The sequence below is a fragment of the Trachinotus anak genome, unplaced genomic scaffold, assembly GCF_046630095.1.
Source record: "Trachinotus anak isolate AG129_WGS33_773 ecotype Australia unplaced genomic scaffold, CSIRO_AGI_Tana_v1 ptg000002l, whole genome shotgun sequence".
In the NCBI taxonomy this organism is placed as follows: domain Eukaryota; kingdom Metazoa; phylum Chordata; class Actinopteri; order Carangiformes; family Carangidae; genus Trachinotus; species Trachinotus anak.
Window position 1 is genome coordinate 5,936,644 of NW_027273853.1, and position 26,639 is coordinate 5,963,282.

Below are 26,639 nucleotides of genomic sequence, written 5' to 3' on the forward strand. Positions count from 1 at the left end.
GACAGAGAAATGCAGCTGTCATTATGGTTGCATCAAATCACAGAGCAAGATAATGCTTTGGTAGTAAGTTCATACAAGAAAGTACTATTGACTGTAAGGGAAGAGTGTTTTGTTTTTAGAGGCTAAAAATTAGTTTTGAAATCAAAATACCTATAAATCAGATCCCTGATATTGATCAACAAACCCCTGCAGATGTTTTATATTTGCAGAAATTCTTACATTAGTATTCAGTTTAAGCAGAGGGGAGACGCATGATGTCTTATAAAGTACACACTGGGATAACTGTGATAGTCATGACAGTCTCAGCCATCCATCCACACAGTTTGGTCAGGCTGTCTCATACCAAACTGCCCCCACCCCCATGTCCCCCGGGACAGAATAATCTGTCTGTGAAATTGGACAGAGCAAACGTCAACAGTGAAAAACTAACATCAGACTGTAGAAAGTATACAGCCGAGCGTGATTAAAAGGTTTTCTTCCAGCGACACAGATGTCCATTCTCAGTGATTCACTGCTCCCTGCACAGTATGTAATGCTTCATGTTTCCAGAGAACTCATGAGTTCATACAGTACAACATCACTCATGCTTAATGAGGTTCACTTTTATTAGCCACAGTGTTTCTGTAACAGTGTGACTCAGTTCTCACATGGTGGAGTTCTCACATTGCACAGTCAAAACAGTCAACATACATGAGAAGAACAATTTTGGAAGAAACACATTGCATCAGACACTTCTCCTATTTTCATTATTGCACAGCCCTGATTGTTCGCATGTGACGGCTAATTGTTGGTTTTTCAGGCAACTCAGTTTGAGGTTAACTTTATATACGATGGCAAAGTCACATTAAGTCAAATATTCCATCAATGAATTTTATTACATCACCAGATAGAATTAGCACCCAGACATCAATTTTGGAAACACTGCTTGATGAGAGGAAAGTCAAAAAAACAAAACAAGAAAACCAAAAGCTTTAACAACAATAGACCAGAGCTGTAATAACCTACTTCTTTATCATTTCACTCAAGAGACCGGAGATTAATGTGCTCGGAAATAACACTTTAAAGGTGAAATTTAAAGTAGGAAAATGCAAGATGCCTAGATAACATTATCAAACATTATCAAACACAGCAAATGTGACACACACTGTAGGCGTGTACAGGCTGACGCGGTTAATCTGCTGACCTCACGCCCTGTGCAAATGTCAGAACACAAAGCAAGGGGAAAAAGATAAGAAAAAAAGGTTGTTCGGCTGTGGAGGCATGCCAACATTTTTCCCCTCTAGTCTGCAGCTTGGTGATTTTTTTCCTCCCCTTGTGGTTTTCAGCATTCCTGGATGGTTGGAGACCAAACTGCGAACAGATATTACCAGCAATTAGACAGATCCCCATAAATCTTCCACACCCGCAGAGTAAATATCCACCTACTCTGTAAACAAATCACATTCCTGGTGTTTGTCATGTCCAGAGAGGACATGTGTCAATACACTGTATATTCTCATGTTAGAAATAAACCTGGGTGTTTTCTAGTAGATGACGATAAGTTACTGTAAGCATGCTGTACATACATGCATGATAATTGTCATTAATTTATTAAAAATTTTCAGTATTAGTTACACTTCACTCATGTTTTGTGTGATACAGACCACCCACCTTTTTAAGTACTGTAGTTTTCAATTTAGCTCATAACATTTTTACACTTATCTGCACTTTAACTTGCCTTGCTTTCCTGCATTAAAAAAAAAAAAAAGTATAAATAAGTGAAAGTGATTCTCTGAGTAATTTTCTCTGGCTGTTTTTACAGTAAGGGAGACTGGGGACGGTTGCAACATGTCTTGCAAGTAATTTTTTTTTATGACCTGTATTTTTTCCCATACTGACAGAAACTAATCCTAACCTCTTATCCAACCCTAACTTATGTGAATTAATCAAAAAGTGTTTTTCAACTCTTTAAAACAGATGCAGCAATACTTGCCTATTTTAACATATAAGACAAGACAAACAGTTATTTTGGGAATATGTTGTTAGCCTAATAAGCAATGAAACAGACAAATTGTGCCTATTTTGACCCAAGGTCGGCCTAGAATGAGTCATTCTATGCAAAACAAAACTCAATAACTGGTGTTTGATAACTATTACAAAATAAATAAATGATACAATCATATTGTAAAACATTGCTTATTACGAGAATACTCTACTTTGTTGAGACAAAAAGCTAAATTTGATTAGTGACATTTGATGTATTTTCAATATGTTGTAACCGTCCCTTATCTATGTTACAACTGAATTCTTCCATTCAAATAAATAATGTGAATGATATGTTATATGTCATCTCTTCATCTTTATCATATATCATCTTTAAATTTTATGGGTAATTAGCAGACAGATGCATGTTTAATATATAAAAGTTTGCTTGGTCTTCTCAAAATAGTCTCTGAGCAACTGAGAGAAAAAAGCTAAAAAGAGTAGCAACCGCTCCCAGTCTCTCCAACTCCCCACGACTGATAAACTGACTTTGACATATGTTCCTTTAAAGTACATATGTAGTCATATATTCAGAACTTGTTGCAAACACAAAGTGGATTCATCTGGTAAAAGTGACACATTGTACACATTGTCAAGTAAAGTTTTTTTCCTTCCACTTGTGTGACTTCACATTGATATGTGGTGGCCTGTATAGCAACGTTGGTGATGAGAAGCAGTGGAGACAGACAGCTCTGAGTGAATTTCCAGAACCACTCTCCCTTAAAATAACTTCCCAGTCGAGCCCTGCATACCACGTCTGTGTGTGTGTGTGTCAAACCCCCTGCCCGCCCCGATCTGACCACCACCTCACCCTGCTCATGCACCTTCAGGACCACCTCAGGACCACACTTCCTCTGGTCATGTTACAGTTTGGTGCCTTCACTGTCCAAAATCAACAGGGAGAACTTGCACAACTTTTCGCCTTAATCACAAACCCGCCTTTGAAAAATAACAAGGACTGAAACATTGGCAAATTGTAAAAACATCTGCCTGCCAACATGAAGAACAGTGTGGAGTACTTTTCATATTCTCCACTGAGGACAAGAAACCAAAACCTGTTTTGCATTTTTCATGCACAGGCTTTTAAACTGATGCTGTTTGTTCCCCTGCTTCATGTAGTGACACAATAAACTCTGGAGGGAGAGCTCCACCCTATCAGCTGGACTGAGCAACAACACAGCCCAGATCTGAAGGCATGACCCCCCCCTCAGCTTTCAGGGAAGGTTGACTGGGGTCCACCCTGTACATTTCCTGCCCAATCCAGACTCTTGGCCTCTCTCCATGGTTTTGGAGGGCATTAGGATGGATGAGGGGATGGAGAGGATGGAGGGCGATGGAGGGAAGATGAGGTGAAATGGAGGGAGGGATGAAAGGAGGGTGGGAGGCAATATTAGACCAGTGTTGTGTTGTTCTTGGCTCTCTCTGTAGTCTGTCCCACCCCACTGCAGGGTATTACACACACACACACACACACACACACACACACACACACACACACACTCTCTCACACAAAACACAACAGACATTTCCATGACAATAGTCTTCCAGCCAGTGGGAGTAACAAAGCAGGGTGACCACAGTGAGTTTCTCACAGAGGAGGAGAGGGTGAAAGTGTCGCTCAGAGCTGGACCCGAGGAATCATCTGCTCTGCTGGTCAGGCCACAAAACCGAATAGGCAGTGTTTTGACTTCAGAGGCAAGCTGGCGTCTAGGCAGCCCTCAGGCGAAGTGTTTTGCTAGTGGGGGTCTGTGGCGGGCTGAGGAATGAATGTGACGATAATTAAGTTTCATTCAGTACAAATCACTGGAAATCAGCTGCTGTACTGTCAGGTCTTAATGGGAAGAGGCTGAGACACTGCTATAGATGATTACATAATTTCATTGGAAAGAGGAGTTACAGCGACTATCAGAATCTATTGAAACCCCCCCCCATTTGAACCCTTATGTAATATTTTATTCATTACAACTTGTATCTTATTTTTGTAGATTTGGCCACTGTTCAGAAAGATAATAATAATAATGTACAAGCTATTCAACAAGACTTTTGCTAAGAAGATCTGGCAACCAGATACTTGGCTAAAAGTAAAGTGAAGCTGAAAGTAAGTGTAATTTTCACTCTTCTTTCATGTCTGTTTGTGTCTCTGTTAGCTCCTGAGGGAAATATCTGGCTCTTTTGGTGCTAAATGCTGTAATATGTTCACCAGCTAAACCAACCTGAAACAAAGCTGATGAGAGCAGTGGGAGAGAAGCAAACCAGAAAAGCTGCAGGGTGGAAAACCACAACCAGGAAGTGGAGGACATTCTTAAAACTCTGTCTAGCTTAGGGTATGGGGTTCACTTTGTAAAAGGACCTATTTGTTAGCTATGCTGTTGCTACATAGCCACCATTAGCATTAACAGCTGTTTACTTACCAGTCTAGAAGAAACGTTGCGAGATCAGCATCAAATTTCATTCCTTTACTCACCACAAGTTGCTACCACTTAGCAGCAATTGAGCTAGCCCCAGCTGTATCATTCTGTCTCAACACGACTCACTGGAGCCTCCAATCAGCCCTTAAGATGAGGGAGGGTGCACTATAACCTCTTGTATTATAAACAGGATGACTGAAGCTCTTGTCAAGCAAAACAATCACCACCACCTGCTCCCGGCAAGAAACCATGTTGAACGGCAGAGAAAACTTACCGGTAGCCCCTTTACTGAAGAGGTATTTTCATCTCGCCTTTGGTCAGGTTTTCTGTTTTCTTCAAGTTTATTTTGAACTTCCTGTTTTATTTTGTTGTGTCTAACTTTACCCCCTTCTAGTGTATTTAGTCTACGTGCTCCCTGTCTTCTGTGCCAGTTCATCTTTGTTCCCATTATGTAGCTTTCCAGCTTCTCTCTGTGTTCGGCCTCAGTGTGTTATGACCCATTTCCATGTTGACCCTGTGTTTAGCCTCATGTCCTGGATTTGTTTGCCTGACCTGATTGACTACCTGTGTACTGACCAAGTTTGTATTAAAGACCCTGCCTCTGATCTCTGTGTAAGTGACGTACACTTCATCGTGTGGTTGTGATAGATTTGAGTTCACAAACTAAACTACAACTGCTTCATATTTAGCATACAGACATGACAGAGGTATCAATCAATTGGTATCAATGTTGTCATCCCAAAAAAACCCAAACCAAAACAACAAAAGATATATTCTCAAAATGTCAGACCAGTCCTTTAAAGAATCCTAAATAAATAATCATCATGTTTTCTAGCAGAGAATTTTTAAAGTATGAAGATTAACTGGCTAAATCTGAGAGAAAATATCCTCAGGTAAGTTATGACATCATTAGTTACCGTCCATCTTCTGTCTTCTCCAGCAGTCATGGAACATGTTTCCTTGAATGGTATGTACAAGCCTTCCACAGAGAGGTAATGTAAATCTCATTACATGGTATAAGAAGCCCACTGCGAAGGGAATGTAGCGTGGAGATGTGGTTAATCGTTCAAGGAGAGGCATGCAAAACTACAGTATCCATGGTCCTAACATAACTTAAATGCTTAAAGAGCCTTAAAGGTGTGATTAGCTTCACCGTATGGGCATCGTCATCCTCACCTCCTTTCTTCTTTGACTTCATTCTGTGTCATTTAATACTTAGTCTCTCAAAATGATAATATACAGTAAACAGCAAGAAGACATGAGCAATGTTTGGAGGCTGTAGAATTAGGAGGCTTACAGTTGCTTATAATAAATTCAGAAATGTTGGATATTTATTGAACGACATGCTAAAATCAAGGCCTGAGTTAACAACTCATCATGATTAGTCACTACTTTCTTACAGGTAATCCTACTTTCTCAAATATGCAACAAGAAGCAACTAGATGGTAGCCTCAAGGACCGACATGATTCACACCTTCCAGTTTCACAATGCTTTTTTACAGCACTGACCTAAAATTTACTGTATGTCTGCAGACTTGACAGGTGGCTGTAAGACATTTGTAAAATTTGTCTCTGACAAAGAGCAGCAGCTGTATTCAGCTTATATTCATGTCTTAGCTTTTTTTACAGACTAAAAAAAACACATTTAAATATCCATAAAAACTTCTCAAAGGACCAAGGTAGCAAAAATGACTTCTCTGCTGCCTGCTTGTATGATTTGTATTTTCTGTCATCCCAGCAAATAGGGGAGAAACACAAAAGCTACAGTGGTTGAATTAATCATATCTGTGAATATTGGATGAACAAATCATCAAGAAAACAAACACAGCTCATGAACAAAGCGTCTCTGAGGGCAATGAGGTGGCAGCTCTTATGCTCTTATTGTGGGACTGGACCCGGGTGCAACTGACGGCCCCTCCCTCCTGCCAATTACTGTGACACACCATGAACAAATCAGCAGGCATGTCTAAGCAAGCTAGACCGTTATTGCAGTTAATCATAATTATATTATAATATAATATTATGAAAGCCTGTTTCTAAACAGTACACATGATGTTTTTTTTTCTGCTCTCTCTCTTTGTCTTTCCCTCTCAACCCAACTGGTGGAGGCAGACGGATGCCCACCATGAGCCAGCTTCTGTTCAAGGCTTCTACCTGTTAAAAGGGAGTTTTTCTTAAAACCCATGGGGGAGTGTTGGGCCTCTGTAGATGATATCTTACAGTATGGTCTAGACCTGCTCTATATGAAAAAAATGACCTTCTGTTTTAATTCTGCACTTCATGAATAAAATTGAATTGAATTGAACTGAATATGACACCATAAAGAGAACCCTTCATTTCCATCAGTAAAGGACTTATCTGTTGCAATAGAAATGATTTGATCTCTTACTGGTGAACATGCACACACATGGAAATGCACACACACATACACACACACACACACACACACACACACACACACACTGTACAGTGGATATCAGGCAGAGCCTCAAAACACAATCTCTCTTCCAGCTGTGTGTCCTGACTGAAAGGCCTCTCTTTCTCCCGCACGGACCGCAGCAGCAGCAGGGTGGTGTGTGACTCTCACCCTGGCCCCGGCCCAGCACATTACACTGCTCTCCTGACCCCAACATATGGCTCTGGGGACCCACCTCCACTCTGACAGCTGAGTTTTACACGTGTTCAGTATGAATCTCAGAGGACGCCTTTACAGTACATGCACAGAATATCAGCTTTTAATGGAGGGTTTTGGGGCATTATCGAATTTATTGTAATAATCACAGTAACAGTTACCAGTAACACATTGCAATCTGTCGTTTTACTGGTTACTGTTGTACTGTCACTGACAGATAAATTATGTTTTAAAAGCATTTAAAATTGTAGTTGGGGGGCCACAAGTAGATAGGAATTATCTCTGAAGGGGTTTATTTCTGGAATAAGTAATATTAATTTACACTAGACTGACATCCAGGTTAAAAGCTGTATAACCAGGTCACTTAGTGCAATGTGATGTCACCAGCCAGTGCCTAAATACATGACAGCTTGCAGCTCTGCTTGCCGTTTCCTGGGAAAATTCTCCCGTCACACTCACACTCTTCCATCAGAAACTGTGGCTCTCCTGGAATAAACAGATGCATCCCACTTACAGAGATTCATCAGCTGTTTGATTAACAAGTGATCCCTGAGAAGTGCAGTGCAGCAAATCCACAGCTGAACACCAACTGTGTTGCCAAAATGATAACAAACAGGAACTTGTGGATAACCACATCAGTGTGAGAGAGGTTGACTGAGTGGACAATTGACAGAAGTGATGCACCAATCAGGTGGAGAGTTTGTTTTTTCCAGGTCATGACTTTCTGCACAGATGTGAGAGATGTCAGGGGAAGGTGGGAACAGCATGCACTGAAACACATCTGGGCTTGGAGGCTTGTTCTGTTGTATATGCCACCAACTGCATGTTGAGGGCTGATGGAGACTGTAGATAAGGTAGCAGAGTAAAGTCCAAAGCAAACAGCCAAACAGTCCCTTCTACTGAAGCTGACTCAGAGCCCGTCTGTAAGGGCTAAAGCTAATGTCAACATAACCCAGCTCAGCGTTATATTGAAGGTTAACGAGCAAACTAATGTCCTGACAAAGTGCTAACTCTGTAGCTTTGTGCTCTGCTAAAGTAACTCAGGTTATAAGCATTAATATTTCAATGCATAGAAGTGCACTGAAAGGAACCAATGAATTCACATTGCAGCCTGTGCATATAATTAATAATTACAACACTACAGCGGGTGTCCGAACACTTTATGTAGAAACATTAAGCTACATTAGTAAAATAGCTGCCACTTCTTATATTCATATTAATAGCAGAAAAGGCAAAGATGTATTACTAACAGCAGCTGCAGCTGTACAGTGAGTTAAAACAATCAAGTCATTTGTCGGACTGACTCTGAACACCGCATCTCCACAATCTACACAGAACCCAGAAGTTAGGTTTTTTTTTTTTTTTAATGGTTTGGACAAACAATTAGATTGCATCTAACTTATGTCATTCTGATACTCCATGTGATGGGTGGCACTTTGTCTGGCCCTTCATTCTCACAGAAAGTTAAAGCATTTATGTTCATTGGTTCCTCCCTCCTCCCTTGTGTGTTTTCATTCCTCTTGGTCTTTTGGGAGAAAGGAGGAGGCATTTTGTTCCAAACTAATCCTGGATAACATCCGCCAATCAGCAGCTCAGGTTCTCTGACCAGGCTAAGACATGAAAGAAGAGTCCGGCTTTGAGAAACACATTTTGATCCAACTCAGGAATCTGGGATCTACCATGAAGCCTGTGGTTACAAAACAACATCCAACCTCAGTAGAGATTACAAAGGCACTTTTATGTGGGAGTGAACAGTGGGAGGAGGAAATGATTTCTTCCTCACACACATATTGTTTCTACACGCTTCACATTTTCGGTAGGGGAGTTGAGATACACAACACTTCAAACACTCCTTCAGCATCAGAACATGTCGTCCTTATTCTCTGAGTTGTTTATAACTTCTCTTAATACAAAAAACTTAATGTTATTTTCAACACTTAAATTAATGTTTGATCATCAGACCAGGCATCCACATTAGCCAATGATGCTCCTGCAGATGTTTCCCACTTGTTCATTTTCTCTGCATATCTTTTATTTCGGCTGATGCCAAGGACAACAACATAAATTACATCTGCTTTATAAAAATTCACTAGGGTTGCTGTAGTTTTACATTCACTTTCAGTTTTACTTTTGCTTTTTTTAATGAAATTTCAATTTTGGCTTAGTTTGAACTTTTCTATAAAGGACATTTGCGAGCTTTAGTTAAGTTTTGACTTTAAAAACGTTCAGCTTTAACTTCATTTCAGCTTAAATTTGGGTTTAGACTTAGATTGTCACAGTAGGCATCCGTGGGAAACATTGTTATGAGTCAAACTGAAACTTAACAAATGATATCAGATTCCTTTTTATTTAGTTTAGCCCTAGTTTTCAAAAGGTTTCAGCAATAGATTTTAAATACAGTAAAGGGATCATATCAAAAATACATTCAACTTGAGACTTGACATCCACAGCACAGTGACTGCTCAGAGGCCATGACATAAGCAGACACATGTGGAGGAACAGCTGTGCCAAGCAGCTTATGAAAGCTGCAGGGTGAGTGCTCAGAGCAGAGCAGAGGCGGACCGACGGTGGGCCAGTGACACCGGGAGAAGACAAGAGAGCAGGAAAATGTAAAAAGCTGAGAGAAACGCTGAAAAGCAAAGGCCAGTCATTGGAAAGAATGACGGACGGAGACAGCCTTGTTAAATGCTGACAAATGGCTCCAGGAGCTGCTCTGGCTTCTTCTAAGGCCTGTTTGCATCCTAACGCCACCTGGTGGTCAAAAGCACATATAGCAGCAGATAACAAAAATGTTGACAAAAAGAGGTTTCCCTGGGAAAGACACATCGCTTTCTTCTAATATAAATAACTAAAACATAGTCAATGCTGTGTATTTCTTTAGGTAATTGTGCTTTAATACTCTTCCTTTACAATAATATAATAATTTCCTCTCTTTGCCCAAATTCACACCAGACTGTCTCTTTAAAAAACTTATTTTTTAAAGCTTTTGCCAGGTAAATTAAATCAAGTCAATAAATTTACAACCTGAATACTTTATTTCCAATATTCATGAGTCATCAGTTTGGCATTATACATACATAAATTAGCATTACACTTCAACACAACATACATATATAACTTAGAAAGAAAAATAAAACACAACTACATAATACGGAATTCAACAGCATGTTGTGCTGAAAGGTAATACAGTAAATAAAAATAAAAATATAAAAATATTATGCTAAACAACTAACACCTTGGCCAGAATACACAAGTTGTCCTCTAAATAAACTTGTTATGACAGTAAATGAAATATTAAGTGAAACATGCAATAACATTAATCATTGCATTGACAGCAGCACCCAAAGGAAAAATGACTACAAACTGAAAAAAATAAAATGAAAAAGATAATTACTTTTTTTGTTAAAGGCTAAAATTGTGTGAGTATAGATTTCTTTACACAGCATTTTTTCTGCACTGGGAGGCACAAGAGCCACAAAACAGGATTAAAAGATATAACTTAAAACAGAGGGGTGAAACAGCAGTTAACATAAGTCTGTTACTGTTGATTGCTGGGAGAGGTAAACTATTCCCATTTATGGGCAGAGACAGCCCATGAAATAAAATGAGCTCTGGCAACACCCAGCAGACACTGGTCGAAAATCTGCCCAAGCAGTCCCCTGTGGACGTTGACCTTCACCTGCAGCCTAGAGATGTGTAATTTCACCAAAAATCGCAGACAAAATGATAAACACGAGTTTTGTTGCATGATCATTTTATTTCCATTAGTTCTGAGAACAAGCACAGGGGCATATTGCAGCTTTAAGAGACATTTATGTTCTATTTTCAGAATCTAAACATTGCTTTGCATTACCATTATTTTCAAAGGCACCTGCAGTATACAGATAACAGTTTAGTCTCTGACAGAACATGTAACACGAGCAGGAAATTAATGTGTGGGGAGTGACAGAAATAATAAATAATGAAAAACGAGGGGTGGTGATGAACTCAACCTTCAGTTGAGCATAAAACAGAGGAGTGAGATGGGCACAAACACACACAGACAAGCACACACTCAAGCACACTTTGTAGCTGATCAATCTCATTAAATGTAGTTTAAAACTGGTAAGATGTGGATGTGATGTCCTGAATGAGGGGCCTGTCATTTTATTTCAGCTCTCTGTCACTGGAAATACACAGTCTCCTGAAACACATCACTTTCTGAGCTCTGTGGTGTCTTAAAAAATACTACCTACATTTCCTACTCTCAAAATACTACAAAAATAGAAAATCAATAGACGATGAATACTGCAAAGAAATACTTGTATATTCAGTATATGACTAACAAAGAATAAGGCATCATCGGTATACAGTATGAGAAAAGAAATATACAGCAAATTGTAAAACACTTCAGAAAAATTAATAGTTTCAGTCTTTCTCCTCTTTAGTGGATCAAAAATGCTTTCTCTGAATTTCTCATTGTACACTTTCTACTTCAGTTTAAGTATATCGTTCATCATTCAACAATCAGATAACTTAACTGCGATAGATTTAGAGTGACAAAAAAGATGTCTAAAGGGAGTCTCATTTACAGTTATGCTCAATATACAAAACAAGTCTAAAGAATTAAAAAAAAAATCTGTATATTCAGCTTACATATGGAATGCTTAAAGTCAAAAGTAGTTTTGAAGACTTAAACTTTTTAAGAGTCTTCATTTTAAATCAACATAACCTAAACAGTGGAGCGATTTATTCATTATCCCCACACCAGCACCAACCAGTATTTATGAATTCTTAATTGAAGACTTGAAAATTGGAAACATCCCAGTTTGAGATGGCCTCACCTGTGCCTGTCAGCGAATACGGATGTGTGAAAGACCAATAATACCAAAATAACCTACTGCCCGTGGTCTACACACTGTGTACTGTGTAGTTTTGTGGTCAGTGCTGTGCCAGTCCAGTGAATATTTACGAGCACTTTGAAAGCATGCAGAAATAATAGTATATAACAGATGATGACATGACTCGGAGCTAAATTCAATCAAACCCATGCAAGGTGTTGCAACAAAGTTTTTGATTTTAAAGTGTTTTTAATATTAAACCATCTGCTTTCCATGAAAAAATCAAACTGCTGAAATGTTGTGTGATGAAATGAAAGTAATAGATTGACATTTTGAGAAATATGCTTATTTGCTTTCTTGCTGAAAGTTAGGTGAGAACACTGATACTTCTCCCTGTAGCATCATATTTAACAGACACCTATTTGAGTGGTATTAATCTTCTTATCTAACTTATGGCAAGAAAGTAAATATGCACATTTCCCAAAATATCAAAATGTTTCTTTAAACTGAATTTAGCCCTGAGAAAAAAACAAACAACATACAACGGTACCTATAAAACATTGAAAAATACAGAGAAAATTACGAAGAGGCAGTTTGTCATCTTCTTGATAATACAGCAACCTATTTATCTTATAATCTATGTACACGCTTATCAACTTTTCTAATGAACCAAAAACTAAAATCAAACTATTACCAAGACTTTAAATTACCTATCCATGTAAATGAATTAGCCTATGAGATCTTATGGAATACAATGACAGAGCACACCCAAAATACTTCTTGCAAACACATGGCATGTTTATGTCTTTATCTGTGCCCTTTGACAAAGTGGAATGATAAAACTAAAATAAATAGACATGGCATGAACCTCCTAAGATAAGAAACTGCCTCTTTCTTTGCCAATAAGTATTCAGTGTTTCATAGCCTGAGAATTTGTCCACAGTTGTGTTTAGATAAACAAATAACCAATGGCATCAAAAATTATTTTCATTTAAACTGCTGTGGCAAGAGGTCTTTAATACTGAGAGGAATGATTTGAGGAGGCTTCCAAACACTCAAGGATTCACCTCTCTCTGTGTCCTTCTGTATCTCAAAGGGTCTCAGACCCAGTATTGGTTCTTTTTCAAGGCTGGGTTCGTCGTCCGACAGTGCTGCAGCAACTCCGGATCTGCGTCTTTGGAGTCCATGTTGGACATAGGGATGTTATTTGCCGGGTCAGTTTTGCGAAAGGTTTCTGTGCTGGCCACCTCTCCGTTTTTGGGTTTGGATGCTGCTGTTTGGACATCATGCTTGCCTGTCTTGTTTTTACGGATTAGGTAGTAGGCCAAAATGGCTGCCAGCAGCAAAAGGAGGAGGATTACCAGGATAGGGATGAGAATAGACCAGAAGTTGCTGCGTCGGGAAACATGTGGTTTCCCATCCGGGCTAGAACCAGAAGATGCTGTAGTGGGAACATCTCCACGGGGCCAGTCCCCACTCCAGCGGGGGCTGGCTGGAGTGGCAACTGGGGCTTCTGAGGGAATCCTCAAAAGGGTGACAGGGTAGACCCCAGAAGCATTGTAGGGGCCTGTCTGGAAGGAAAGCACACATTCAGCAGGAGGAACCCCATGGGCTTTAAGCAGGAAGCGGGCCTCATCCTGAGTCACATCACTTTGTGATCCAGAAGAGTGATCGAGGATTTCCATGGCTACACGGCCCTCATCCAAGTCCCTGTGGCTGAATGTGGCCACTGGCTGACCAGCACCAGGACCTCCAGATTTCACAAAACGAGCCCCCCGTGGCTGCTGGATGACAGTGAATGTAGGGGATGTTCTGGTCTTGTTTGCCAGCGGAGTTGCATCCAGAAGCTTCCTGTCCACTTGTACAAGAGAACCTTGGGGTAAGAGAGGATCCTGAGCGATGTTGGCCAGAGGCTGAACTGTGATGTTGAGGACAGAAGAGACATTAGCAGCCCGACTGCGTGCCATAAATGCAACACTATCTCGAGGTGAAGTGGACTTCACAAACCGGACACTGACTCTCCCTTCTTTGATCTGTTTCTGGTTGAAGGCTGATGTGGGCTGCCGATCTACCATGACAGCTGCATACTTAGGAACACTTGTGATCTTGTAAAGGATGTCCTCCTCAACAGGGCCCCCAGTAGTGACCCTCAACATCTCCTCAGTAATCAGGGTCTCATCATCACCTTGTTTCACCTTGATCTCAGGGACTTTGTCAAGAAACAAGGTACGAGCCAGGACACCGATGTGGAGCGTGTGTGGCTCTGTTTGGTGCTCTCCATCCGACAGAATGAATTCCACAAAGCCATTTGCAAGGCTGTCATCACTGTGGAAGCCCACCTGCCCACGATTGACCATCTCCTGCGTGAACTCAGAAATGGGGTTCATTGTGAGTGAGTCAACCAGTTGACCATTGGTTGGGGCTTTGGTCACCTTGAAGTGTACCTCATCTGGTGGACTGTCCTCATCTTGAGTGTTGAGATGCTTCTGGGTCAAGATGGTCATGGAGCCTTGAAGAACCTCCAAAAGCATGTCTGTAGTAACTAGTTCGGGGGGGTCAGAGCCTCGCTGTTTGATTGAGATGTTAAAGATCTCCTCCAGGACCACAGACTCGGCAGGAGAGGCCACACCTTGAGTCTCAGACTTTAGACGAGCTCTGAAAGAGAAGCTGTCAAAAGCGGCCCCTGAGTCATCATGGAGATACTCCACCTTTTCTTGGTTTACATCTTCCTGCATGAAGGATGGGGCATTACGCGGCAGGTCCTGACCACCCAAGGTTATACGACCATGGTCAGGGAAACGCTTAATCTCAAAAACCACATCCATATCATCTTGCTTAGCCTCACGTACGCTAGCCAGAAGGTTGGAGGCATCAAGAATTGAATCGTCAATGGTTTTCCTCTGGCCCTGCACAATTTCCAGACCTGAGTGGAAACAATAAAAACAAACAGAAAATCTTAGATGACATCAAATTCAGTTTTCAGAGATACTTTCTAACCAGTTTTGGCTGCCTCCTGTCGCCATTTAATTATGCAGCACAGTTCATTTAGGCTGTTGGCATGTTAGGAGAGACAGATGGAGCAGGGTGCTTGTTGTTTTGGCAGCGACAGAAGTAGGGGTGATAAATCTCTTTATGACTTTGGACTCGACAGGCAATGAAGAATTACAATAGATAGCAAGAAAGTTTCTCTCTATGAAAAATTAAAATGAGGAATAATGAAGAACAATTGAGGCAATTTCCCAGCATAATGGTAGATTAATCAGAAATGGACATCAATGTGATTTTGACCAGAAGGTACACTTTATTGCTAGGTACATTATTTATTGATCTGCATTTTTTAAATAACTGATTCAACAGTACTTCAGTTGTGACTGCACTGTGAAGTAAGGTAATAATTCCAAACAAGCTGCCATTTTCACATCAACATACATATAAAGTATTTAAAGCAAGCAGACATGGAATTAAAAAAATATATTGAGAGCTAATCCCAGGGTGTGGATGACATGTCACAAGACTACAGTACTAGAGCCAGTCCATCAGTATTTCCCAACTAAAATGTAGACTCTCAGGAAAGGGAACCCTCCACCCCATAACCTTTAAAATAAATGTATATTCCATGATACAAAAAACATTTTAGCTTTAAAATACTATACTGTACCAAACTATACTGTATCTTTCAAGTATGACACATTCAAAATAAGATGACCTCTATCAATGAAAGAGCCAACAGTGAACTCTTTACAACAACCTGTAAAGCCTTCAGGACAGTTTCATACTCAAAAGATGGAGTACCTCTTTTTAACATACATTCAGTCATTGTTTTATTTCTGTCACTCTATTTAACTGCTGAATCTTCAAGGAAGTGACAGGAAAAGAGCATGTATGCTCAGCCAGCATACCCTGTATGAATAAAGTTTAAATAAATACATAAAGAGCTGATGTGGCTATTCAAATAAAGCATGGGTGCAGCTGGTGAAAACAATATTTACTCATTGTGAATCTAGCACTATTACTTTAGATGGGGCCCTTTAATAGGGTTTTGCAGGATTAAACAGTCATCTGTGGATCTCAACATCTGTAGAAATATGTAAACAGTAATCACGATTTTCTGATAAATTAATGATTGAGTGGTTATTTATTAAGATACTAATTTATTAGAGTGGTCTTTAAAAAACATTTTATTTATTCATCTGAAAATCTTGTGTTCCTCTCTCATTTTTTCATTTACCTTTGTTCTTCCACAGCTGTGAGGAGATGTTGCTGTGTGCAGCGTAATATGAGATGGTGATGGGCAGGATGTGACGCACATCTGGTGCTGGCTGGGATGACAGAATGAGCTCTATAGAGTCCCTCACCACCCAAAAAGGCTCCTCAGGTATCTGGTGCTCATAGTAGACTGCTCCTGACTCCAGCTGTGCGTTAGAGGAAACACAGTCAGACGATGATGACATTTTCTAATAAAATTCAATACTCACTAAGATCACAAATTAACCCTTACCCACTGGAAGCCAGGTTAACTGTATTATGTTCTCCCTGTCTTTTGGTACTGAGGATTGACGTTAAAATAGCTGACAGGAAACTCTATAGAAGTATTTTGATAAAACACATAGCAACTATAAGATTTTGTTTCATTTAGCAGAATTTTATGAAAATCTAACTTTATGAGGATATAAGCTCAATTTTTATAGTGACACTCTGTCTGCAATCCCTTGTTGATAACTCATGTTGATTTGAGTAATTTTATAGACGAGGACTGACATTTAGGTTAGTAAAAATATTTTATTGCTCTCTTTCCCTGTGACGTTTGTAAGCCTCACAGTAAAAAGGGAGCTCTAATGGCTGCAGCAGTGGTTTGGCTCAGCTGAACTGGGATACAGGCTGGAGAACTGGAATGTGACGGCCTGTGTTCGCTCTCTGAGGTCACTCTGTCCTAAACTCAACTCTTCTCTCTCGCTCTGTCTCTCTCTCACACACGCACACACAAGTATATTCATGCATGCACACACAAACACACACTGCTGAATAACTCATCAAATCCTGTTTTCAGCTCAACCTACTGTTAGATTTTCTGTCACACTCTAAACGGTGCAGTTTGCACGGAAAGAATTTGTTCTCATGCTCATCCAAGCACGCTCAGATGTCAGGAATGGAAATGAACAGATAGTCTCGAATCGGATAGAGATGAGAACTCAGAGCACACTGCCACCACAGCAGACAAACACCAGGCCAACAGTGCATGCACAGTGGTACTGATTTTGTATTTTTTTTAAAAACTTTTTGCTCTCTCTCTATTCAAGCAAAAGAAGTTTATTTATCTGTTTACTCAGGTTACATAACCAAACAGCCAGATTACATCAGAAAAAATCTGTTTATCAAAAAGTTACTGATGGTATATTTAGTAGTCTAAATATGCTAATATTTGCTTGAGTAGAGAGAGAGTAAAAAGATAAAAAAAAAAACAAAATCAGTCACACTCAATGAACAAAGGAACTCTTTGGAAACAAGAGCCACATCCTGATGAGGAGTTTTGCTGAAACATGTAGGTGTCAGCTTTTAAAAACCAATGACATTTTATTACGCTCACTTTGAGGTCACTTTTCCTACAGATGAAATGAAAGCTGTCGTAAATAAATCACTGAAATCTCTTCAGTTGTGGTATTATTCTTTGCCTGTACCCTCTGTGTATATTTGAAACTTCTCCAACCCTGTCCATTACATACAGTAGCATTGACAGGGAGATTATTTGACAATTATTTGAACAATAAAGGCAAATGCAAAACTGCAGTCTGCCGATCCTGACATACAATTAAAACTGTCAAAGATTAAAAGCTCTACATTTTAGAAGCCTATAATCTAAGAACCTAATGCTCATGTCAGTGGTGACCTTAAACATCACAGTGGCACAATGTCACGTTCATTGACGCCACCTACTGGTTAAGAAGAGGAGCACGTTCATGCCTCACATGCTGTGAGTTTGTCAGATCACTGAAACACAGCACTGCACTGAAGCGACTGCAGTTAGAGTACACATGCAATACAATAAAACTTTATTTGGACAGTCTAGTGCCAATAATCAGGTGATAAAGCAGGTCAGTCTGGAGTCTCAGGTGAGCTGGGTTAATGGTGTGTAATAAAAGTAAGTCATAAGTCTGGGTTGGGTTAGGGTAAACTGAGGGTTAGAGTTACACTCTGTGGAGAAATGCAGGAACTATAATGTGTAACTGATAGTTTGTTAATTATTAATGTTGAATAAATGTATGTCTATCAAAGTGGCATGACAAACAACACAGATTGTTTGTCAGGGACTCTCATTATGACCAATATCAGTGTTTTCCGATCTGTCACCTTCATGGCTAAGGTTTGCTTACACTTAACAAACTCAAAATTCTGATTAAGGACAGCGAAGTGATGCATATTCAGAAAAATGTAACTAAACAGTAGATTATTTTCAAGAGTTTGAAGTGTTCTTTTTCTGATGAGGACATTCTTCACAGTCTGTCCTACTAAGTTTAGTCTACACTAACTGAGCTTGGCCACTAAGTTTATTGCACTAACTTCTCTGGTATAAATAAAAGTTAACGAAGAGGAAAATATATGAAATAACAGCACAGTCTGGAGCAAAATCATTCAGACGCATAAGGAGCTGCAACTTGAAACTCTCTAATTACTTAATTTCCACTTCTGGAAGAGTGAGTGGTTCCTCAGCACCGGCTTGTGCTGAAAGCAGGATTAGCTGCATTTTTATGCATTCAAGCGGTATTATGTCTTCTTATATATCTGTCTGATGGCATATGTGGCAGACGACTGACTTTAGCAGCTCTGACTGCAAAACCTGCTATTAATAGGAATGTTAAACCTGGAGATGGAGACAATCTACTTATGGAATTGAATAATAGTTGAACTTTCTGTGCCCTCCTCACTGCTTATTCAAGAAGAAACACTCCAGAGGATGTTTTTAACTTTGGTTTTCCTGGCTACTTTTTATCTACAAGCCCTTTAATATTTTTCATTTTAATCTATTTTATAGTTTCACTGTTTCAATATTTACTTTCTACTGTCAATAATATTATCATTAAAAGTTAATGGAGAACATTAATTGTAAGAAGGGAGGAAAGGAAATTAGCTTAATGTGTTGTAGGAGAAATATATCCCAGAAACACACATCTAGCATCACACACACTCACAAAAGTAATTACCTGGGTTTGGGAGAAGCGGGTAATTTCCTCATACTGGTTCCTGTCATTGGCCAGGATGAGTCTTCCCAAACGAGGTGGGCGGATAAGTGAGTAGCTTATCTCATTTCCATCCTCATTGGTTACAGCCCCCAGATTGGCACTTGTGATGGGCTGCCTTGTTCCTGTGAAGACACACGCACAGTCACACACGCTCCTCTGAGTGCTGAGATGAGTCTGTGGAAAATGGCCTCTTGGCAGTGTAGCTGAGCTTGTGAAATTGAGCAGAGTTTAGAAATGCCTCAAACTTTAGTGGTTACAGTAACTCATGCACATTAGCGTACGTAAGGGTGTCCTGATGTGGAGCGTTTCATTCCAAGATTTTATCCGAGCTTTAAAAAAAGGTGACAACTCATCTCCTGCGTCAGCCATAAAATTAACGTCTGTTATAGAAAGAATTGAGCTTATTGGCTGTGCTGAAACTTGTGCTCATTAAATAGTGTCACTTCTCAAAACTTTCATCTGAATCAGTAGTAATGTTTCTTTTTAAGAACTACAAATAAGGTGATATCTCATTTCCAAAGTATTTTAAACTTGAAATGAAAGTACACGTTTAATGTACGGCGGCATTTGAAATCAAGCTTTTAAAGATACCATAACATTAGGATAATTGGTACTTGGTCTTGGTCTGGTATGAACAGTAGAAGGTAGGTGCTAATGTTAGCATTGATACTGTGTAACTGACATTAATCAGCAAGTTCAAAGACTTTTCTCTGTGTCTGTGCTCCTGTGATACTGATGTTCAGCATGTTTCAGGATCAAATGAAATCCCCACAACTTTAGTATTAAAAGAGTGATCGAGTGAAACATGAAAACAGACACTAGAAACAAATATTTATTCTTAAAATCGTTATAATATAAGTGAGTCTGTGAGAATCTCTATTACTCCATATGAGTTTTAAATAAGATAAAAGAAACATCCCAGACTATCACCTTCAATGTGAAAAGGCTAGAGACACACTATATCAATGTCCATGTCAAGTCTTTGTGTTTCTTGCATTGTTGCTTATGATATTTCTTTGTGACCTGGTATATTTTTATCATCCAACCACCAACACAGTTGCTATGTCTCGGAAAAATCTGCTGCAAACATTTCCTAGCCAGTGGTCAAAATGTCTTTAAAAGTCAGTATCATTCACAAAAAAGAGAACATCTTTGAAGAGACTTTGAAGAGATGTGGGGGCCATTCATGTACAATAAAATAATTCCTGTGAAGGATCCTTCAATACAAGACCTCTATTTGTTGCAAAGTAATAACTTAAGTGAGGTTTGGATAAACTGTCTGTGACTGACCATGTTTTTTTATGTTGGACATAAATACAAAACAGAAAAAAAATACAATGGTTAAAAGAGGCCTGTTATTATGCTGCTGTAATGACAAGGTTGAACAAGTCAGCGCACACTCATCACTGTGGTTATCCCTCCATCACTGCTGTCCTCCTAAAATCTGGAGGATTTTGGCATCTTACCTGGAAACACCATGAGCTCCTCCTGCGTTACCATGGTGATGGTGAGAGGCCTGGCTGTGACGACAAATTGGTAGAGAGGAGATGTGTGCTCTCCGTCTGTCACGGTGAAACTGAAACCACCTGACTCCTCACCTAGAGGAACACATGAGTTTGTTATTGTGATTCAGTTAGTTAATTCAGTTCAAAGGTGCTTTATTGGCATGACTGTTTTAACAATTATCATTATTATATTAATTATATATTATATAGACTTATTTGTTTCTGACTTTTCTTTCTTTTTCACATTTTCATCTTATACTTGAACCAACAACAACAACAACAACAACAACAACAACAACAACAACAATAATAATAATAATAATAATAATAATAATAATTATTATTATTATTAAGGCCAAATATATTTTAGAACTTGTTATTTTTTTGTGACCTTCATTAAAAATAGACTTTTATTTGTCACAAGCTGCAAGTAGACTAATACACATAAAAGGGCCACAGCATATCTGTAGGGGTTTAAGAAGGTTGTTGATCAATACCAGTGACTTATTTATGACCTCACTAGGTATTAAGATTTCTGCTCAGACAGAGTCAGACACTTGCAGAAGCTGATAATTTACAGCTCTGTTGTAGTAATTCAAGCAGTCTCTGTCAGAGGTCAATAAAGGTCATATATTAATATACACTGTAATGTAAAACACCCTTTGTATGAGTGAACAGGGGCTTCGGTTGCTCTCACCCTCATGGATAAAGATGACCTCTCCTCTGCTTATGTGAGCCTGTGTGAAATTCAGGATGCCCTCCTCAGGCGCCTCTTTCAATGCCACCATCCCATTGGTTGGCACCTCGACGTGGTAAACCAGTAACTCTGCAGGGGTATCAGCGTCCTCCGTGTTCAGCATGCTGGAGGTGATATCAGCTTCCTCTCCAGCAAGAACCTGTGAAATATCAAAGACAGCAAGGGAGAGAGAGAGAGAGAGAGAGAGGATGAGATACAGAGATGAAAAGACACATCAGATCTCCCAGTCTGAGTTATGTTTGGAGGAATGTAATTCAAGACAGGGTCCTGGAGTTTATCTGAAGATTATTAGAGTACAAGCACTGTATAGAAAGACAATATGAGGCTGTACATTAAGGGATAGCTGATTCTTCAAAGTACCAGATAGATTGATAGATTAATAGATCGATAGATCAAAAGATAGATAGATAGAAACAGAAACAAAGAAAAAGGATCCAAAAGAAACTAAAGTAATAAACAAGCGAAGAAACTTAGAAAAAAAAATTAAGCAGAAGAACAAGGCCAAACCTATCCCATGAACAGCTACCTCCAAAGTAACAATTTAAAAGGTTAATTATTTCTCCGTGGCAGTCTAGACGCTCCTGTTATCAGAAGATGGAGCACAGCAGTACAGGCTGAATGACTCTCCCCGGGTGGAGGGGCTTTAATGGACTACTAATGGCCGGCTGGCTGAAAGAAGCATTAATTGAAAGAAATGGGCCAGATCCCCACAGAAAGACATTCTTAAATAGCTGGAATCAGTTGGGAGAGTGAGCCGAGGGTACCCTACAGTAAGAGGTACGTATCGATCTTGAAAGCCATTCGGCCTCTGATACCTATCTCACTCGCTCTCGTTCCTTCTCTCTAAAGATTCAGGATGAAGAGCAAGATGCCTCAGGCAGGAGGAAGAGAAGAGGCTTCCGGCTCAGGTGTCACTCACAGAGAGTTAGTCAGATTTAGAAATTCATTTATGCTATATGGCAGGTACAGGCACCTACCATTCATGTATAACACAAATGTCATGAGTTATTTTTTAATCATCTTCTATAAGTAATTCCTTTAACTAACTATAATCGCTTCAGTGATCCTTGGAGAGTGGACATAAAGTTGTGGCAGTCATCTGTGGGATACATGTGTAAGTGAAGACAGAGATAACATCAAAGAAGTATGATGGTCAGAGCTTTAACAGGTTGAGAAATATCAGGTCCAAACCTAAAACTGATCCTGTGGAGGAGCGGAGCTGCAGTCTGATCTACTGAGGAGACTCTTAATCGAGAATAGAGACATATCTCTGCAGATTAGTGCTGGTGCAAGAATTGAGCTGTTTTTTTTTTTTTTTTTAAACCCTGATGTTTATTGTGGATATCTGAAATGCAGTACATGTTGCTGCTATTTCTGCTATTATCATAGCTACACTACAAAAATCCCTGTGAGATGTCACACTTTCTACATGTGCCCAGTTTTCTATGGGAATTTGAAAATGCACCCCCAATTAATGCAAGTGAACCAAAGAGGCATGGTACATTAACAACAGCTGTTTTCAAAAGTGGTGCTTTAGGGTGGATTTCCTTTTTAATTTACTGTAATGGCATAAATACTTCATTTAGTATTTAAGTTAATACTGTATGTAATCCAAACATAAGATCTAGGCTCTTTAGTTGCGATGCAATTTAGTTGAAAACAATATAATGCCAAGGCTGCAATTGCAAGGCACTCAGATAAAAACATTATTTGAAACTAAGAGCGTGCAACCATTCTAACAGCTCTTTGAGGCTGTATTTTTACACAGTGGTGCTCTGAGGTAAATGGTAGGCTAATACCAATGTGTGAACCGAGTGGCAACCAAATGAAGCCTGAACAGAAGTGCCAAAAATGGCAGTTCCTTGAATGACCACTTGCTTGCCTCTTTGCTCATTTTGGCCATTTTCAGCCAGAAACTAGTCACGAGTCATGCACTGCCAAGATGGTGACAGCTGAGTTTCAAAACAGCTCTTCAAAAAACCTATGGGTGATGTCACGGAGGCTACGTCCCTCTTTATAAACAGTCTATGATGCTAACATGCTCACAGTGAAAATGCTAACATGCATGTTTACATGCAAGTGTAATGTTTACCATTCAATTAGCACTAATGCAAAGCTGAAGGTGATGGGAATACCATTTAATTTGCAGATGTTTTTCACCTGATGATGGCCTTAGACCAAAAGTTATGGGATCATCTAAATGAATGTGAGAAGACTTTGATGACAATCCAGCAAATATCTGTTGAGATGCTGCCTCAAACCCACAAATGCTAATCTCATGGTGGTGCTAGTGGAAAAGTCAGGGAACAGTTGACCAAAGTTGCGGACTGACTGACCCTAGACATCCCCAGGGAAAAACCACTAGTGTATCTAAAAAACATATGCTCCATCTATCTCTGTTTTTCTCTCTTCTACCTGAGTTCAACTCTCTTAGAGTTTATTGCAAAACCAAAAAAACTGCTGTCTCTTTCACTTCTGTCATTTCTGGTACTTCTGGACTGGTTAATGTAACAAATGTGCTGTAAAGTGTATAATTTAGTTGCCTTACAGTCCACAGTTCCTAACATTCCCATTCAGTTTGACACTGCATCAAAGCTCTACCACCATGACACACTGCATCAGAAGTTCAAAGCTGTAATTCATCATGACACACTTTGTGCTTTTTTGCTTCCTCTCAAATTATAACTTTTAAAACTGGTGACATGTTCAAAAAAAAGAGTTTGAGTTGAAATGAAATCAACAGGACTGTTCAGCACAAGTTCTGCTGCTATATCTATTTCCCCAGCATTGTGTAGCAACAGCAGATGTCATTAAAAAGTAGACTGTCTGACAGTTCTGTTGCTGTGTACCTGTGTTAAACTGATAACTGTGAGAATTTTTGTCTCTAACCTTTGAATGAATACTAAGAAAGACATTTTGTGTATACCAATTAAAGTAATCAGAACATATTTAGCATGATAAGTGGTAATATATAATTTGAAATAACTGAGAGGATTGTCAACGAAGACTTCATTTTAAACTTTGTGATGGTAAATCTGATAGATCATTGTTCAAACACAAGCACTGAGTTTATGATTTACAGGTCAAAATAAGTCTAGATGGCTAGGTCAAACCCAGACGTCTAACTTTTGTTTCATCAGGATTCAAATGACTATATTCAAATTTATATTTAGCCTGGCTTCGCACTGAATATGGCCTTTTAAATGCTGAGTGGGCAGCCTTGGGTACCAGGGTGTGGAGAGCAGAGGTTCTGATGCTTGGAAGTAAACAGGTTGCTAAATTTAGGGACGATCCCTGGGCCATCAGCTTGAAGAAGAGTGAGGCCTACTGTTTGGATCTGTAGTCAACAAGGACCCCTATAATCTCTAAAGCACATGAAGTGCAATTCATGTAGAACTGCACCATATCAGCCTACAGCAACAAACAGGGTAGCGTTTTATCCACTGTGTTGTTGAAGCCTGCAGTGAACCTGTGATATCAGGCCTTAAAGAAGCTCTGCCTCCACGGGGCAGTTTACATTAGAAAGCTGAGTTTGTCTGGGGGCACACACCTGGTGGGGGAGTGGAGACTGAACCCAAACATTTTGAGTCAAATCTGGACTCTGTTAGGGGGGGAGGAAGTGAATCTGCTTGCCTTAAGGCAGAGCGGCCAGGGAAGAGACAGCTGCTCAATGCATTCCCTCCCCTCTGTTTTATCCTTCCTCTTATAGAGAGTCAGACATGAGAGGCTTAGGGTCCTTCTGGTAGCTCTGGACATGGTACAGTATGCAGAGATGACTCAACTCACAACAGCGCCACCCACCTGGACAATTTCTCAGTATTAAGGAGCACTGTTGCAGGCAAAACACAGGTGTTACAATACCCAGCAACCATTCCTCCACCACTGAAAACAGAGCTGGGGCTGTCAGAGATTTATTTTCAAGGGATGGGGAACAAGCTCCAGGCATGAAGCAGCAGGAAATATGTTATTAATTTTGAGAAATGTTTACACAAAGAATACCAGAGCCTAAGGACAAAAGCTTCTGCTCATCTCAAGCCTGGTTTAATTTGTTTATAGTAACTTTACAAAGGTATTGCAATGAAACGCCAAAATTACTCAGGCTCAGTAGCAGATCCCTAAAGAGCCCCAATGCAACAATGCTTTCAAGAATGACTTAAAAAAGATTTCAAGCCTGTTTCACCTTTGACCACTCGGAGCATCCCTGATGGGTGTGGTTGGGTGTGGTCAAAGGTAGCACCTTTCTAGCAGTGACATCATGTGGTCCTAGAGTGGACCTGTATGCCACTGCAGCGAGGCGAGATGCTGAACCACAGAAGGTCACAAAAACAAGATTAATGCTAACAACCAGTTCTGAGACTGTGCCTATATGACAAACCCCAACTCTCCACTCAGTTAGAAATGTGAGAAAAAATGACAGTCTTTGGAGAACTCTAGAGAGACTCTCCTCCCTGTCCTTGATATAAAGGAACAGACCATTATTTTATATCCTAATGATAAGTGCACAATAGCAAAAATGACAGAGAAGTATTTTTAGAATCTACTGTCAAGAACATGTGCCAACACAATTTTTATTTGAATTAAACTTGTCCATCTTAGAATCATTTGGATCATCTTAGATACAAGCTGAATTTTAACAAATACACAAAACAGGAGGAGGAGGAAGAGGAGGGAAACAGGATGTACGATCACCTGTGGGATAGGCATGTTCAGATACCTGACATTAAAGGCCTTTGACTGCTGTTGCTTTTGCATCTTGTTGCTGTGGTTTTCCATAATTCAGTTGTGCATTTCTTTAACCGAAAAAATATGTATTGACCCTACAATGTTAAATTTCACTGAACCGCTGATGTGAGGCAGTGCTTTCTCACACCTCTTTTTTACATAAATGATTATATAGGTTTGTGCATAATGAGGATGATAATGAATGCAAGCAGCACTGATTGACTATTGAGCTGAAATGCAACTGTGTAGACCAGACTGTCACAGGAGGAAGTATAAAATAGTTCCTCAACAGAAAACAGAATGTACACTCTAAAACAGTAAGCATGAATAATGAAAAAGGTGTCAATATTTAAAATGAGGTCACATCACTAGGTTCACAGTATTGTCAGTAAGGGTTGCCGTAGAGTTTTCTTTTCTTGACGGTGCAATCCACTCTCCTGAACACTAGATGGACACATCACCCCACTCTCCACCCCAGCAGAGCACCAGACAGTCTGGGGCAGGTAATCTGAATATGGCCATGCAGATGGATGGTTTA

At 39.7% G+C, this 26,639-nt stretch overlaps 1 protein-coding gene and 1 long non-coding RNA gene across 3 annotated transcripts in view; both read right to left on the bottom strand.

Annotated features, from left to right (window-relative positions):
• Positions 1–596: 596 nt before the first annotated feature.
• LOC139627074 (uncharacterized) lies at positions 597–4,528 on the bottom strand. The gene is made up of 3 exons (XR_011692496.1): positions 4,434–4,528; positions 3,615–3,778; positions 597–1,350 (listed from the first exon to the last, which is right to left on the bottom strand). It is a non-coding gene; the product is annotated as an uncharacterized lncRNA (long non-coding RNA).
• Positions 4,529–10,074: 5,546 nt separating this feature from the next.
• cspg4 (chondroitin sulfate proteoglycan 4) overlaps positions 10,075–26,639 on the bottom strand; it is a 69,661-nt gene continuing 53,096 nt past the window's right edge. For both annotated transcript variants that reach the window (XM_071492747.1, XM_071492756.1), the window contains exons 7-11: positions 21,320–21,518; positions 20,584–20,715; positions 19,079–19,239; positions 16,111–16,294; positions 10,075–14,805 (exon numbers count right to left, since the gene is read on the bottom strand). In XM_071492747.1, the coding sequence (XP_071348848.1) occupies positions 12,983–14,805; positions 16,111–16,294; positions 19,079–19,239; positions 20,584–20,715; positions 21,320–21,518 (2,499 nt within the window). In that variant the 3' untranslated portion in view covers positions 10,075–12,982. The remainder of the gene's footprint in view (positions 14,806–16,110; positions 16,295–19,078; positions 19,240–20,583; positions 20,716–21,319; positions 21,519–26,639) is intronic.